The 17,241-nt window shown below is 43.5% G+C and overlaps 1 protein-coding gene across 1 annotated transcript; it reads left to right on the forward strand.

The window, feature by feature from the left end:
* The first annotated feature begins 236 nt into the window (after window positions 1-236).
* Window positions 237-16,389, forward strand: Tmsb4x (thymosin beta 4 X-linked). Its single transcript, XM_032889998.1, is given in 5 exon segments — window positions 237-296; window positions 7,542-7,580; window positions 15,455-15,544; window positions 15,546-15,570; window positions 15,970-16,389. Coding segments are annotated over 5 exon segments (234 nt in total). The 5' UTR covers window positions 237-251; the 3' UTR covers window positions 16,005-16,389.
* The last annotated feature ends 852 nt before the right edge of the window (window positions 16,390-17,241 follow it).

Genomic DNA, 17,241 nt, shown 5'->3' on the forward strand with positions numbered 1-17,241 from the left:
CCATTTCCCCCCTCCAAATTTCCCCCCAGCCTCCTCAATTGCTCTCCCTACCAACATCATATATTTTTAAATAACTTTCCAAGTCCAGATAGTGTTGCCCACATGTATGGGTCTGGGGCATCCACTAGTGTATGGGAAACAAACCTCCTTGTGACCACACCCTAAAAATGAATGACTCTCCCTCCCACAGCAACTGTCCACTGCAATAGCTCCTCGGGAAGAAGTAGGACCTCGAGATCATCTACCCATCTATGACAGAATTTTGTCTAGCCTCATGTTGTACAGATCTTGTGCAGGTAAGCACAGCTGCTGTGAGCTCATGAATGCACTCACCCTGTCACTCTCAGAGGGAAATATTTCACGGCACCCTCTATGCCTTCTGACTCTTACATTCTTTCTGCCCCCTCTTCCTCGATGTTTGATGCTGGAGCTTATTTCTTATGTGTTATGAGATATGGATTTAAGTTATGAATATTTACATACCTTGAATTTCCTGAAAAATATTAAACTAATACATAGCATCAGTTTTTTTTTAAAGAATATCAAGATAGTGTGAACTTAATGGTATACCAAACCTAGAACCCTCCTAAGCATGAGCCCTAAGCCACTATTATGGCACAGTTAGGAAGCCATTCCTGAGCAGAAAGAGCACGTGTACCCTAGAAGTCTGGCTCCAGATCGCTACGTTAATATTTGTGACATATGGCTGCTTGGGAAACATTTGGGAAGTTGAAAGTAGGGTTATGCATCCCTGGACTGAAGAAAAATGCAGAAATGGAAATATGTGGAGGAATTAGCAGGGGGGAACTCTAACCCTGCTGGCTGAAGTATTGCTTACTTGGAGGAAGTAGAAGCGCTGCAGATAGAACTGGCTGCAACCAGCGGCACCAGAACTTCTTCTTTGTCCTTCTCCTGGGGGCAAGAAGTGCTGGCAAGTTCAGAAGCAGGGAGTGGCCTAGGCACGAGTCTTGGAGGTAGCGCTAGGGGGCAGTGTGGAGCAGATCTAGTTAGAGCAAAGGCTCCTTGGAGTCAGTTGTTAAAAAGCCTCCCAGGGGTCGATATAGAAAGCAAGCACAGTAGAGGCAGGACAATGACCCGAAAATGACTTTGTCCTCTTTCTGGATAGAGCCGATTGGGGAGGGAAGAACATTTATCATGCATACTACTGGCTTTCATTTTTGTTTGGTAGGACATTAAGCCTTTCTGGGGGTACCACCCATGACATACAGATTATGCCTTTGAGACAGCAATGGCAGTCCCAATCTCCAGGAAGTAAAAAGTCTTCGGGAAGAAAACAATAAATAAATAAATAAATAAATAAATAAATAAATAAATACCATACAAACAAACCAGCAAACCAAAATAAAGCAACCTCCACTCCAAAACATAACAAAACAAAGCAAACAATATGCACACACATATCACACACAACACCAATTAAAGTTCCTTAGAGGAACAGATGTTAGTGGTCATAAACTCAGCCATTTCTCAATTTGGTTCCCCCCCACACACACAAATAATCCCCTTTTGATTTTCAGAGGCATAGTCAGCTCTCTGCTTCTGTTCCTTGCATATAATTATGCCACATAATAACAATAACAATGGAAAATGCTGATGCAAACAAACAGTGCGATTAAGAAAAACAAAATCAGAGAGAAAATAAACTTTGCAGATAGCTCCAAGATATCTCTCTCAAGCTAGCTAGCTAGAGCAGAAACACAGCTGCCAGGGTTCAAGTCCCAGTCCCCATTTACCAGCATGTGTATGATTTGGGGCACGTCGGCAGCAAGCTTCCTTCATAAAGCATGGGTAACCTCGATCATCATGCTATCTGCTTCTGAAGGTAAGAAGAGATTTTTGATTAGCCTCTAGCATACAGTAAGCAGAATATAAATATCAGTACATTGACCTTGAATGACAGTTACATTCAACAGTATCTCATTTAAAAATATCACATGCCTATCGTGTGTGTGTGTGTGTGTGTGTGTGTGTGTGTGTTCCAAGATGAATGGAATATACAGTGAACACCAGGCTGGGGGAAACCTTATGACTGCCTTAGAAGCCTAGAAAGAAGAGCCCCATGCTGCTGCCACTGGGACTAACAAACAGGATCTCTGGCACAATATGGGGACCCTGAGGCCAAAGGGAGCAGGAGCTCCATGCCTATACCTGTTTTTTTTGGAAGAAATTCTCTAAATTAATGAGTTGGCTCTTCATAATTCAGGGTCCTGCAAGCCCAGTTCAGTTAGGTGCTTTGTTTTCAAAAGCATCATTGATGTGAGCTGATGTTGCTATTCAAAAGTCACAAACCAGTGTGTTAAGACTTGACCTACCATTGAGACACAATCCACTAGGAGGGACAAAACAAATGGACACAAATGACAACAACTAGAACAGCTATCACCACAGAAGACTTGTGTTGGCGAGTGAGGACATCACCATGGTTCTTCATGTTCATTGAGAACACACAAAATGGATGTGTTTTGTTTTATGTTATTAAATCTCAATCAAATTGACTATAAGAGATAAGACGGAAAGGAAGTGAATTGCCCTGTTAGCACATTGCCTGCCACATAGTGGGCTCTTGGGAATGCTTTGATACATGAACCATTCAGTCACACAGCAAGGCTAAGGCTGTGCACGGTGCTTGGAACTCATAGGCTTCCTTTCATCCTCCATGTTGTCCAACAGCACAAGGCAGGGAAGCAGAAGGAACCCGGAAGTATGGGTCAGAGGTTGGGAGATGAGATCGTACCTCTGCCCTGGGGTCTCACTTTTTTTCCAGTCTCCCCCTTCCTCCACCACCACATGTATCCTTCCTTACATCACCCTTCTTCAGCACCCCATTGGAACTCACTGGGGGAGACCTAGAAGAAGTCTGTGGAAACTACCTTCTACAGAAACGGCTAGCTGAGCAGGCTGACTGAGAGATGAGGAAACCAAGGAAACCGCAGCCCCTTGTCTGCAGGGGCACCAGCACAGAAGCCTTTTGCTGAGCCTAGGACCTATTTCTGGCCTCACTGTTTGTCCTCTTACAAATCACATACCATGTGCCTTACTTCCTTGCTCAAAGGTGAGATGCTGGCTGCCTAGTGACATCCTTCCATGGCTTTCTGGGGCATGGGGCAAGAATGAGTTCACAGAAACAAATGAACGTAAAAGGAACAAAATCGGGCACTTGGATGAATGTGCTCTTGTGTAATGATGCTGCAGCCTGGCCACCTGTGCTTCTAAGTCAAGAAAACCCTCACAGAGTATTCAGACACATACATACACACCTTCCCCACCTCAATGAAAACAGAAAGCAGTCCACCAAAATGTAATGTTCTGCACCATATTACAGGAAGTAATCTAAGGAGTAGCTGGTGAAATTAGGATGGTCTTAATGGGGTCTAGATTGGTAACGGTAAGTGTGAAAGGTACATTCTAGAACAGAGTCTGATGCATGGTGGCCCAAGGGTTCATTTACTTTAGGATTGTTCAGAGCCACAGGTATCACAAGAAGTGTCTGCCTGCCCTTTAAGAGCACAAGTTCCTTTACTTGCAAATAAGCAGGAAGTCCCCCTCCTTGGGTTGGGCCTCTGGGCGGTGCCTTTCACTTCCTTCCAAAGGTGTTTTCTTCCTAAACCCCAAGCACCAGGGTCACATTCTGTTACTTTCACAGGCCTACCCAACTGCCCTTGGCTGGGCTTCGTGGAAAGTTTCTCGATCAAGAAAAATAAATACTATTTTTTTAAATGCATGAAAGGTGAAGATAAAACGTAAAAATAATATTTTACATCAATATAAAAGTAATACTAAGTGTTTCTGGTACAAGTGCTAAGTTTTATAAGTGAAATCTCCACTCCTTTTTCCCAGGATCATATTGTTGGTCATTCTTGAAATTCTCTTGTGGAGAGCTGGTGAGCAGTATTCAGTGAGCAAAGGTGCTTGGTGACAAGCCTGGCAGCCTGACTTTGGAACCCCAAGACGTGTCAACATGGTGGAAGTGAGGAACTGACTCCTGGAAGTAGTTGTTCTCTGGCCTCCATATGTAGTACATATGCTCAATATACTCACATGCTCACACTTAAACACACACACACACACACACACACATACACACACACACACACACTCACACACCTATATCCAAGTGAGCCTTCTGCGTCAGTGTTTATGTGAGCACTGTGTGTGTATGTGTGCGGTGTGTGTGTGTGTGTGTGTGTGTGTGTGTGTGTGTGTGTATGTGTGTGTAACATAGTAGTAGTTAGTAGTAGTAGTAGTAGTTGTTAGTGGCAGTAGTAGTAGTAGTAGTAGTAGTAGTAGTAGTAGTAGTCATAGGAACTCCTACATATATGGAAGCTAGAGGTTTATGGTTGGGTCACTTCCTCTCTACTTGATTCCTACAGGCAGAGTCTCTCTGAACCTGGAGCTTTCTTACTAGCTAGACTGGTTGTCCAGCAAACTTCCTGTCTCTACCCACCACCCACCCCCAGTAGTAATCAGGATAGTCCAAAGGCCCTGGTTCCCACCAGCTTTCCAAATTGGTTCTAATTCTTCTTAGCTATGATTTCCCAAAATACTAAGCTAGCAGAGTAGAGGCAAAATTTCAAGTTGAGTCTCTCCAGCTAAAACTAATGTTGCTGGACATGAGTTCGATGCCAGGTTACTGGAAGACCCCTTGAATGTAAACGCTGCAGGTGGGAACAAAGGAAAACAAAGGAAGACATCATCTCCAACCTCCTCCCTTTGCTCTTCTGTATGGCTACAGTAAATGGAATGAACCTATGGCTTTGTGACTTGCTATGCTGGGAGGCATTCTCCCACCAAGTAGAGGGAGTATATCTGCAGACCCTGTGGTCTACTTTTAAGATAAACGAGACCATTTTGTGCCCAGCAAACAGGTTGTTAATTCCAGCTGTTGCGTTCAGTCTCTTCTAAAGAAGTCCTCAACAGCCCAATTACTTTAGAATTTCTTTAGGGGTAAAAAAACCTTATTAGAGTAGTTATCATGGGTGTACTTCGTAAATAAATATTTTCGGAGTGCTTTTTGACATTTCACCTTTAAAAGTTTTCCCGTTTGGAGAATCCTGGGATGTCAGATTATAGCAGGGTTCCTTATAAGGTGTTATCCAGGGGTTTGGGGTGGGTGGGGTGCCTTCACTCCCATGCACAATCTCATTGGTATTGGTGCATGGTGGGAGAATATTTCACCACCATGGAGATTATAACAAAAACTCCCATAATTCCCAAACACCATGTAGGAAATAGAGAAATTAAAAGTCTTGGGGCTGGAGAGATGGATCAGTTGTGTTAAGAGCATTTTTTTTGCTTTTGCAGAGGATCCAGGCTCAGTTCTTAGCATACATGGTGGCTCACATTTATCCTTAACTCCATTCCCAGATGGTCTGACACCCTTTTCTGACCTCTTCCAGCACCAGGCACCAGGCACCCATGGAATACACTACATACATGCAGGCAAAACACCCATATTCATAAAACAAAAAAGAGATAAATCTTTATAAAAGATTAAAAAGCACGTCTCAAGCTATCGTAGCTTTCTGTGAAGAAATTCAACAATAACACCTTCATACAGTGATCAATGTTATTTTTTAATATTTCCAGTAACAAAATAAACGAGTCACTCTACTTCTGGTTGTAGACAACAAGAAGGTCACAGCATCCCTCATGCCTGCGTTATTTTTGCCCTCAAAGAAAACACACAAATTTAATCACGAGGAAACATCTATTAAACATAAATCAAAAGAAATTCCATACAACAGCTGTCCTATTGTCAAAAATATTAATGTCATGGAACACCAAGAGAGTCCAAGGAAGTTCTATATTAAAACCTATCAACAGGATATAGCAATTAAATGTTTGCATGATCCCGAATTGGAATCTGGATGAGACAGAAACTGTTAGAAGGACATTATCAGACAAAACTTGAATATGTCTGTAGATTAGATCACAGTATTGTAGCACAAATAATTTCCTACACATAATTTTACCCGGTGTCCATGCTGTGGAATGCCTTTATTGTTAGTCAATGTGCATCTAGGGATGGGAGGTGGGGTGGCAAATGATTTCATATTCACAGCTTCTTTGGAAATGGTTTTAAAAATAATACATAGGTAAGTAGGTAAATAAAAATGGCTGGCAAAGGAAAGCAGTAAAATATTAAAACTTGGATGTCTGTCCGAGGCAAAGAACATGCAGTCATTAATTATCATTGAAGTTTTTCTATACGTTTGAAATTATTCCAAATGATTTTTTTTACATAGTCTGGTAATTCCAAACATGGTTTGTACTACAAACAAATAACAAACTAGGCCTAATTACCAAAGGAAGACAAACCAGTAAAATTGCAGAAACCAAAGGCAAAGAAGCCAAGCAACAGAGATGGCTCAGTGGGTAAAGGCACTGCCACCAAGCTTGAGGACCTGATTCTGATCCCTGGGGTTCAAGTGGTGGAAGGAGAGAATTAACCTTGCACACATACACTGGTGTGTGTGCATACAGACATACCCCAAATATATGTAAAACAATAAAAATGCATAAGTTCTATCTTAACAAAAAGTACTTCTCACCTATTTTCATGACCTATCCCCTTTCCTGGTGGTTTTAACACTCTTGTGCACAAGAGTGATAATTCAGTGTGTATTTTTTTTTCAATTCTCTCTCACTACAAAATTTAAATTTCTTTCATCCAACTGATTTACATCCACTACCCAGTAGGCAGCATGTAATGATCTTTACCCAGCTCAATCCCCAATGGATGTTTCTCTCTCTGGAAGTCAAAGCCAGAGAAACCTATACCCAGAAGGTCCTCTCTGGGTTGCCTCCTTTTTAATACTCTTTGCTGTGGTGGTGGTGGTGGTGGTTGCTTTGGAAAATTGGATATAGCATTTTTTGTGTATAACCTTTTTTATATATACATTATATAACAATGAACCATTTTGAAGTAGACGGCTCTCATTAAGTATACTTGTGTTGGACAAATATTACTTCTACCTAGTTTTAAACCATTTTTATTGCTCCCACAGTAAGCCTTGAATCCATTACAAGGTCATTTTCCATTCTTCTCAACTCTTAGATCCTGTTAACTACTGATACACTTATTGCTTCTGGATTTTTAGAGACTGGATGATTAATATAAACAGAATCATACAATATGTGGTCTTTGTAACTAACTTTTTTCCACATTGCATAATGTTTTCAGGTTTGACTATGTTATAGTAGGTTTCAATACTGTATATCCTTTTGGGTAACACTGGAAATTGAACTCTAGGCCTTGCTACTAGAATGAGCTATATATCGCTAGCCCTTCATTTATTTATTTGAGACAGTCTCACTCACTATATAGCCCATAGTGGCCCCTTGAAATCAGTATGTAATCAAGACCGATCTGTCTTTACCTGGGATTATACTTGGAATATATGGTAATTCAGTGCTTAATCTGAAGACTAAGGTTAATCTTAAATCTTTAGTTGAATCTGAGGTGGAATTCAGGAATTAATGTGTCTGTTGATTTCAATTGTCCATATCATCCTTCCCAGTTCAGATCATGTGGACCTGGCTGTAGATTGCACATTCTGGTAAGTAACTCAAGTAGCCTCTTTTTGTACTTTCCTTTACAATGGTAGGGCTCGATTTATAATTTCTGCTTTAGATGCAAAGACAAAATACAATAGAGTATGATACCTCCCTAGGAACAGGTATCAGAGAGACTCAGTGATAGGGGTACAGAGGCTAGGAAAGGCTTGCTTTCTCACTGACCATACATGTCTGTCAATGTCTGCACACACGTAAGCTGAGAGCTGTGGGTCACCCTTAGACAGGAAAAAGAAAACAGCCAAAAGGAAGAGAACTGTGTCTCCACTAAAAACCCCTAGGGACAGGTAATGGCTGGTCTAGGTCATCAGCTTCAAGCGTCATGAGGCTAAATTGAATCTTTAAATAGAGGGGAGAGGCTGAGACATTCTGTGCACACAGGTTAGCTGATACAATAGCACAGAATGGGTGGAAGGTGAGGAGCCCAAAAACCTTCCAAAAAAGGCAATCTGAACTGCAAAGCAGGACGAGACAACCCAAGAACCTCCCCTGGAACCACTGGAGGTCCTGTAAGGAAGTTCCTTTCTCATAGGCATTAAAAGACCAGGATTTTCTGGAGTGGGGGTAGGGGGTGTGTGTGTCTGTGTGTCTGTGTGTCTGTGTGTCTGTGTGTATGCATACATGTTGGCATGTGAGATGTGAGGGTACATGTTCATGCACACACGTTCTATGCTATGCACAAATGTGACTCAGCCCCAGGTAACCAAGACTGAACCTCAACTGGAGAGGAAAATAAAAAGGTGACAAGAATGATGAATTTCACCAGTGGTAGCATTGATGCCACCAGCCCTACCAAAGAGCCTCAGCCCCATACTGCCCCCCAACACACACACACACACACACACACACACACACACACACACACACACACACACACACACACACACATTCCTCCAAAATAGGCCAGAAGTGAGTAAAGACACAAACACTGAGTAACTTCTAAAGTTCTGACCACCATGTCAATGTGCTTGTGTTTAATTTAAAAGCCCATTTTTTTGTGCTTGTGCTTTCAAACATGTTTTCTACTTTCCTAAATAATCTTTTCCCAAATCACCACCACTCGTGGCTGTGAACCAACAAGAACAGGATGTTTCTGCAGCTGGGCAGCATGGGTGGCTGTGGCCAGGTCACTCTAGGCAAAAAGAAAGAGGAGATGAACACCGGGCTCATCCTAGATATAGGAGAACAAGGTCGTGAGTGGCGCTGGAGACACACAGGAATCTACAAGCTGAAAGATTGGCTTCATAACACAGGGAACTCTGTAAAGAAGGAACTTGTGGAACCTCTACATGAGATCATGAAGCATTTCAAGATGGCAGCAGTATGCTACTGTTCGTCAGGGTTTGCTGAGTGCAGGGTCCAATCTAACACAGGCCACCAACCCAGAAACCCAGCCCCAAACAAGCTAATGCTTTGGACAGCATTCTTCTGAAATACGAAGCAGCTATCTGCTGCTTGAACTTGCTTTCCTCGTCATAAAGCCAGAGTGCTACCTTTTGCTAGGAATATGGAAATTATATCCCTCCCCACCGGTGTGAGTGAGTGTGTGTGTGTGTGTGTGTGTGTGTGTGTGTGTGTGTGTGTGTAAGTAGGTGCTGTCATTCTTTAGACATTATCTACCTCGTTTTACATTTTGGTTGTTGTTATTGATTTTTGTTTTTTGAGCAGGGTCTGGAAATTGTAACATAGGGTAACCTGGTTGGCTAGTGCATACCAGGGATGTGCCTGCCTCTACCTCTCCTATGTTGGGATTTTATACGTAAGCACCACCACACCTATCTTTTTATGTGGGCTTTGGGAATTGAACTCAGGTCCTCATGCTTGCAAGGAAAGCACATGGCTGAATGCATCAGCCCTGGGAATATGAATATATATATACATATATATATATATATGTATATATGTGTGTATATATATATTTTTTACATACATGTGTGTGTGTGTGTGTGTGTACATACATACATATTTCACAGAAAAGGTTTAACAGGACTGAGGATAAAGTTTAGTGGTAGAGTTGCTGCCTAGGACTTTTTAAGCCACAGGGTTGGAATCATAGCAGGAAAAAAATAAAACAACCACAACATCAACAAGGTGAAACCAAGTTTTCACACCCATAGCTGAGCATGGCCTATAATGCCTCCAATCCCAATGGCTAGAATCGCAAGCGTATGATACCACTGGTAGCTTATAGTAACTATAATTTAATAACTTAATTATTTAAACTTCAAGTATGACTGTGAACCAGACATGTGTCTGTGATCCAGGGAATCCAGAAGTCAGAAGAGGGGGTCAGATCCCTGGGGACAGCAGTTATAATTGAGTCACCATGTGGACACTAGGAATCAAACCCAGGCCTTCTGGAAAAGCAGCCAGTGCTCTTAGCTACTGAGCTATCTCCAACCCAGATATCTATATTCTGAAGTGTTGTTTTTTATTTGTTTTGAGGTACTGAGGACTAAACCCAGGACTTTGTACATGCTAAGTATATGTCCTACGGATGGGCTCCTCCTGAGCCCTATACAAAAGCCTTAAGCACAGTAAGTTGGAGGATTTATAGACCTAAGATACAACTATATATCTTTATTTCTAGCCTGTCTACAAAGCCAGTCTGAAGACCTTAGCATGCTAGAGAAACCTAGCATTTAAATGAGGCCATTTCTAAGGCAACTGCTCTAAGTCCCGACCACATTACTGGGGTTGCTGTATGATCTTAGCCTAGTGGGTTAGTTAATTTCTCTATACCTCCTTCATCTACAAAGTGAGGGAAATAACAGGCCTCCTTAGCAGGTCTTCTGGGATACAGCAGGGAGAACTCTCAGTATACAGCAGACAGTCAGAAAATGCAGGCTCTTAACACTGCTGTTATTATGGCCATGCTCACAAGCAGTCTTATTCTCCAGCCTGTTACCTACCTTCCTTTCAACAACATTTCCTGCCACTCTCTTTCCTCCCATGCAAGTCCCTTGCCAAACCAAAATTACTACTCGGTGCCCTCTGCAAGACTCAAAAGATTCTACATTTTTCAACAGGCTGCCCTGGCTATTTGGAGACTGAGTAACCACTTGGAGGGGATGTTGTAGAGGCAAACTCAAGCTGCAGAAATTCCTTCGGATCAATGAAGGGGACAGGGCAATTAGCAATGCTGCACATGCCTGGGGTGGAGGGGGTGGGGTGTGGGGAGCTCTTGGTTTCCTCTGTGCACACCGGTTTTCTTCTACTCATTTTTTCTCACACTGGCCGAGGGGGCCCTTTGTTCCATCGTACTGGAGCCACAATGTGGAGCTGCCATGGGTGAGAATGCTAGACAATGCTAGAGAAAGGTCTCTTTCAGCGAACCTAGTGGCAGGAGTGGAAGGAAGGACATAGACTTATAACAGAGGAATGTTTACTTTAGAGAACGTTGCTTAAATTTTCTGAGCCTCAGTTTCTTTTGTAGTAAAATGAGGAAGTCAGAAACCAGTGCTTAGGATGAGAGTTGAATCCTATTTTATATGCAAAGGCTTCAGTGAGGTACAAAATCTAGCAAGGACTTGACTTTGAAGATCCCTTCCCTCCTTTGTCCTTTCATCTTCTGTTACCAAGGGACTCTAGGCTGTTCAGGGGGATTAAGCTTCTCCCTGTACAAGGGGGGAGGGGTAACTGTAAAGGAGGGTTTGAAGGAAAGGTGGCAATTGGAGGAACCCCAGGGGAGTGTGGGCTGCATGCAGGTGGAGCAGATGGTCCTGAACTCGGATAAAAAAGAGTGGGGTTTGAACAAGCAAAGAGCTGAGAGCCCTCTACCTTCCCTGTGCAGGCTCCTCCTCTTTTTCCTTCTTATTACTGCTCTGGCCAAAACTAAAAAGTTAAAGATCCTTCAGGACCATTTTCATGAGTTCGACTTCTATGGGCTGTCACTCCCATCATTGAAATGGACACGACTTTGGCCCAGGGCCCACACTGAAAGCAAAAAGAAAAGGCGCCTGCTCACGCCCTTCCTGGTTCTGTGGGGCTAAGGCTTGACAGGAGGGCCACTTTGTTGGGTTTCTCAGGTGCCATAGCTGTGAGCTGAGAGAAGCAAGGGTTTGAGGTGGAGCTCTTAAGCTTGCCTTTCACTGAAAGGGCCCCAAGAACAGAATCCACCATGCAGCTGAAGGACCAGGGCCTCTGAAAGCAACCTTCTTTTTTTTTTTTTTTTTTTTTTTCCTTCCCACATCTTTTTTTTTTTCACTTAATTGGAATTGAAAACTCCCACCTCAGTGGTTTTTGTGCCCAGTATATGCTAATCTACTTATAAATGCTTCCTTCCCTGAAGCAGCAATTATCCCTGACATCTGGAATATTAATGCTAAGTAGATTCAACTGTCTGAGATGTAAACCGGTTATTGGCGTCATCTGTTAAGGAACTGATTTCAAGTACTGAGACTCAACTGAAGCAGTGTGATCGTGGTTAATTGAGCAAATACTGTCTTCTAGGTGTCAAGAAATACACTGGTTTATTACCCAGGCTGGCCACAAACTCCACTCTGGATGACCTTGAATTCCTAATCCTCTTGTCTCTGCATCCTGAGTGCTTGCATTGCAAGCATGTCCTACTATTTTATGTCACACTAGAGATGGAACCTAGGCCTTGGTGTAGTCTAGGCACGTGCTCTGCCAAGTGCCACAAAATACCTAATTTTTGCTAATAATTCATTAGAGAAATAATATATTCACATATTAATTATGTAGAAATATACAAAGAAGTATATACATTTCCCTTTATAAGAGACACAATGACAAATTACTTGAGGTTTTTGCTAAGGGCAAATGCGAAAACATTTATTCTTCTCTTCTCAACTTTCTATTTTAAATAAGAACAGGGCAAAATGCTCGCTTTCGGAAGTTTGGTCCCAAGAACTTGATCGTCCCACAACTCCTACCACTACTTAACACCAATTGTCCACTTTCCAGAGAGGAGTTAAATGAATAATGGATAAGAAAGCCCAACACTTTTGACAGTCCCTTTCATTTTAAAACATTTTCTCTATCACCCTCAGTTCCCGGGCAAGTTGCAAGTTGCTTCTCTCTTACAGCCGCCTGTTCTTTTCAGTCAGCAGCAAAATAATCACCTGCTACACTGTTCACAGTAGAAAACTCTAGATGTTTTGCAGAGTCCACTCTTTAATCTCCTCTGGCACGCATAACTTTCTGTAAAGGCTCATCTTTCCTGAGGCAAACAGGCAACCAGGGGCAAGGCTATGGCGTTCCTTTGACGTAGGAAGACACAGAGGCAGGGACAGCTGAGTGAAGGGACATGGAATCCAATGACCCACCAAAATGGTGTCACTGTAACTGCAGAGGCCAAGCAGAAGAGGTCAGGAATGCATCCCGCAAGATCCGTTCTGTGTTTCACCAGTGCAGTAAACTCCCTTCTAGTGAACACGGGGAGAGAGGGGATGTGTTACCCGAGAGGTGACATCTAATGCACGCTCAAACAGGTCCAGGGCCCATGCAAAGGGCAGAAAGGCGGTCTCCCAAGTAGAGCATTAACTGGGAAACCACATGGGTCACCTGCTCCTGCCTACCCCCATCTCCTTCCTCCTAAGTAAAAAGAGAAGTAGATGAAGAAATGGGGAAGTCCAAGCTGCCCCAGCAGTACCAGTTTAGGGTCCTTATAACACTTGACTCATTGCCAGAGAGGCAAAGCCTCTGTCATAAAAAAATGCTTAGCAAAGGCTTTCTGGAAACATCCCTCCAGAGCACAGAAAAGGAGAAGAAATATTTTATAGTTCTCGATGTCTCTGAAATAATCCAAAAGGATGCTTTTTAATATCCTCGTAGCTTCTTCTATCACCCTACCACTTGCAGGCACAAGCTTGGTAGCTGCAATTACTTTTTAGTAGCAAGTAGCCGACTCAGGTGCCATTTTGAAACCAGCACCTCTCTGCCTGAATCGTCCACATGTGTTGCTGAAAACCTTTCCCTCAAAACCTAGCTCGCACTTCCGTTTCAATCCTGATAGTAAAGCTAATGGATCTTGTGATCTTCGGGAATCCGTGGCTTTCATTAGAAATCACTTTTAATTGATGAAAATAAGAAAACAGAAATGAACTTCCTTATTGTCAGTCAACAGCAGAAGTTGAATTTGACTTAATTTTTAAGGGGCAGGCTGTGCTCTCCATAAAGCTCCCAATTAGCTTACACCTAGCAAATGTTAGTTAACTCGATTGCTCACAGAAATTACAGCAAACAATATAGATGCTGCAATGCTAAAACTTTTCTTTTAAAAATCCACCCAGGGTTCCTTTATCACCCTCTCATATTAAGGGGGAAGACAAGCGAGGGAGACAAAGAGGGCCGGGTGGGGCGGGCGAATGCGGTCCACTGGTCTGAAAGCTGAGTCATAGGAATCAGACCCCACCAGCCCTTGTACGCGGGACACCGCACCCTATCTTGCGGGCGTTGGCTGCAGACAAAGCCGGTTTCTAAGTAAAAAAATGTCTGTCCCCTTAGGTGCCACTCGGGACCTTAGTTATCACGCATTAATCCTTAAGAACAGGTTTGGGCGGCTATTGCAAAAGTTCAGGATAATAAAATAGACGTCAAATGGGGGAAGGGGCATTTTGAAGGCGTTCGTTCCGTTTCTGGTTCCGCCATCGATGTGGTTCAAGGGCCCTGGTGGATGGGGATGTGGGGGTTGGGGAGGGGGGTCCGACAGGCCTCTGAACGCCCTTCCGGAGACGGGGCGTGAAGGAGTTAAGCGCAACAGAGGGCACATCACCTCATTTGCACATATGAGCGCATAAAGGGGCGCTCACCGCGCCCCTCCGACAGTCGGCAGCGGCTCTGAGCAGATCGTCTCCTTCTTCGCCCAGCTTGCTCAGGTGAGCCCCAGGGCCTTCCTTCTATCCTTCCCTGCCTCTCCGGCGGAGGCGCTTGCCTCATCCTTAAAGCGAAGCCCAAGGGGTACTTCCAGGCAAGGTTGTTTCGGGGGGACCGGGGCAGGGGGTACGCTAAACTCTTCCAGACGCTGAGTAACGGGAAGGGAAATCGATGATAAGAAAAGCCCCCCCCCCCGAACAAAAATCGGGCATTCTGCTGCGCAGCTTAGAAGGGAATTGGTTTTTTCTCCTCGACCCTCTCTCCGAAGTGTTTTCCTTTACTTAACTGGCTGTAATTAATCAGAAATAGAAAGATCCTTTGTTCAAACGCTCTGCATTCCCCTTAAACGCCTGATGGCTTCGAGGGCTGTTATCTGTGGCAGGTTTAACCTACCGGGCGGGCCTTTAGCGTGAAAATTGGGAAGCCCTTGCAGTGGAATGTATGCAAAGGCGGTCAGATGGCCCCTGTATGCAGATCAAGACGCGTTTGCGGGAAGTGGGGAGGCAGCTTTGTGTGCCAAGGCATTGTTGGGCAGGAGGAGGAGAGGAAGCGAGTAGGGCGGTGGTCGGCAGCTGGCCGCGTCAGCTCCCTCGCCTTTGTGATGAAGAGAAAGCTGGACCGCCTGGTATCTTTTGGGGAGCCAGCCCCGTTTTGCGACCTTGGCTCTGTTTTAAGAGATTTTACTAGACTTTTCCCTCTTAAACTGGAAGTGGCTTCGTTCTATCCCAATTTTAATTTTTCAACACTGCAATGTTAAGATTCCGCAATGATGAATTTTATTCTACGGAAAGACCTTTGAGTATTTCCACCTTCACTCTTTGATTCTTCACTTTGAGAATATTAAGGGGGAAGATTTTTTTCCTATAGAAAGACTAAGGTCTTTAGCGAGGAGTCAACAAGGCAATAGGATTTTAGGCTTTGGGGTTTCGGGCGCGCGGGTTGGGGTGCTTTTAGAACTGGGAGAGGCGAGGGGGGGGGTTCCTCTTTCTTAGCTTTGGTCTTCGTTTTGTACCTGCAGCTCCTTCCATCAACCATGTCTGACAAACCCGATATGGCTGAGATCGAGAAATTCGATAAGTCGAAGTTGAAGAAGACAGAAACACAGGAGAAAAAATCCTCTGCCTTCAAAAAAAAGCTGTTCCCCCACCCATTTTCAGAGCCCGCTGGGCGGGAGCGGAGCGGGAGCTGCAGTCGGGAGGAGGAAGGGAGGGGCAGCGGGGAGGATGGGGGGTGCGGGGGAGGAGTCGACAGTTGATGATGATGAATATGGCCTGCAAAGGTTAATTAAAAACTGTTTTGCAGCCAACAAGCGCCGGGCTTCAGTGATTTAATAATGGAATATTTATTATTCTGTTATGCAAATACATTTATCGGGTAACTGCTTTGGTTGAGTATGTCTTGCTCAGCGTGGCTACTGTGTATCCTTCTAGAAATTTTATAAGATGAAAAGAGATTTTTTTTTAAATGAACATCGTGTCGTTTTAGACCGTGCTCTAAGCCTCCATCTTTCTTTTTTTTTTTTTTCTTCCACAGCAATTGAACAAGAGAAGCAAGCTGGCGAATCGTAATGAGGCGAGCGCCGCCAATATGCACTGTACATTCCACGAGCATTGCCTTCTTATTTTACTTTTAGCTGTTTAACTTCGTAAGATGCAAAGAGGTTGGATCAAGTTTAAGTGACTGTGCTGCCCCTTCCACATCAAAGAATCAGAACTACTGACCAGGAAGGCCTCTCCCGCCCACCTGCTGGCCTGGCTGGCAGAGAGGGAAAAGAACTTGTTTGTTGGTGAAGGAAAAAGCTGGGTGGGAGATGGTGGAATTGAGAGTAAAATAAAGATGTCTTGCAGGATATAAAATGCAGTTTAATCAGAGTGCCATTTTTTTTTGTTCAAACGATTTTAATTATTGGAATGCACAATTTTTTTAATATGCAAATAAAGTTTTAAAACCTGGCTGGCGTGTCGGTTTGGTGTCTGGAAAGGGGTAGTTACATGCGCGATAAACCTTTGCAAAGCTGCCTGCCTCTTGGTCACTGGGACATAGAAGTGACGAACTACTTTGGTATCACAGCGCTGGGTTAGTCCAGGTATATGAAATACCTTGTCTATAGCAAAAGATTGGGAGGTCTCATGCAGATGGTGAATTCCTAATGGATTACATGAAAGATTTAATGAAAATATCTGAAATTGGTATAGCTGCCACTGTTGGAAGAAGGGGACTGTGGAATGAAAGGGCGGGGGCAGGGCTTGAAGGGCCAGCCTGAGGAACTTAAATGTAGTTAGAACCTTTTATGAGTTTTGGTAAGCCAACATTGAATGTATTGCATATCACTCAAAACAAAGGGTGGTGGTGCTTCGGAACATTAGCATTAGGTATCAAAATGAACTTGGCTAACCAACTATCTGGTATTGAATGAGCGGAATTTAGGGCAACCCTGAAAGTTAAAAATAAAGATCACATTTTAGTATTTGCTTTAGAAAGGAATTTAGAGTTTGTCCTCGTCTAGTGGCCAGTTTGCAAATCAAGCTCAATATTTAAACTCAGCTTTATAAAAGTCAAGTTTACCCTTAAATGATGATTTGAAGTTGCTGAAATCCTAATAAGGAACACTTGGGCTTAAAGGACAAATGCAGGACAGGTGATATCTGGGCCAGATAACCATCGGCTGACCCAAAAGGCTTGAGTCCTCCCTAATCTTCAGTCATCAGAACTATGTATTTAATTGGTGGGTACAAGCAAAGCCCTTGTTCTGGCCAGGCCACAGTGTGTAGAATTAGAAGGAAAACAAGCTATCAATTTTAAACA

This window comes from Rattus rattus, chromosome X, assembly GCF_011064425.1.
Source record: "Rattus rattus isolate New Zealand chromosome X, Rrattus_CSIRO_v1, whole genome shotgun sequence".
Classification (NCBI taxonomy): Eukaryota; Metazoa; Chordata; class Mammalia; order Rodentia; family Muridae; genus Rattus; species Rattus rattus.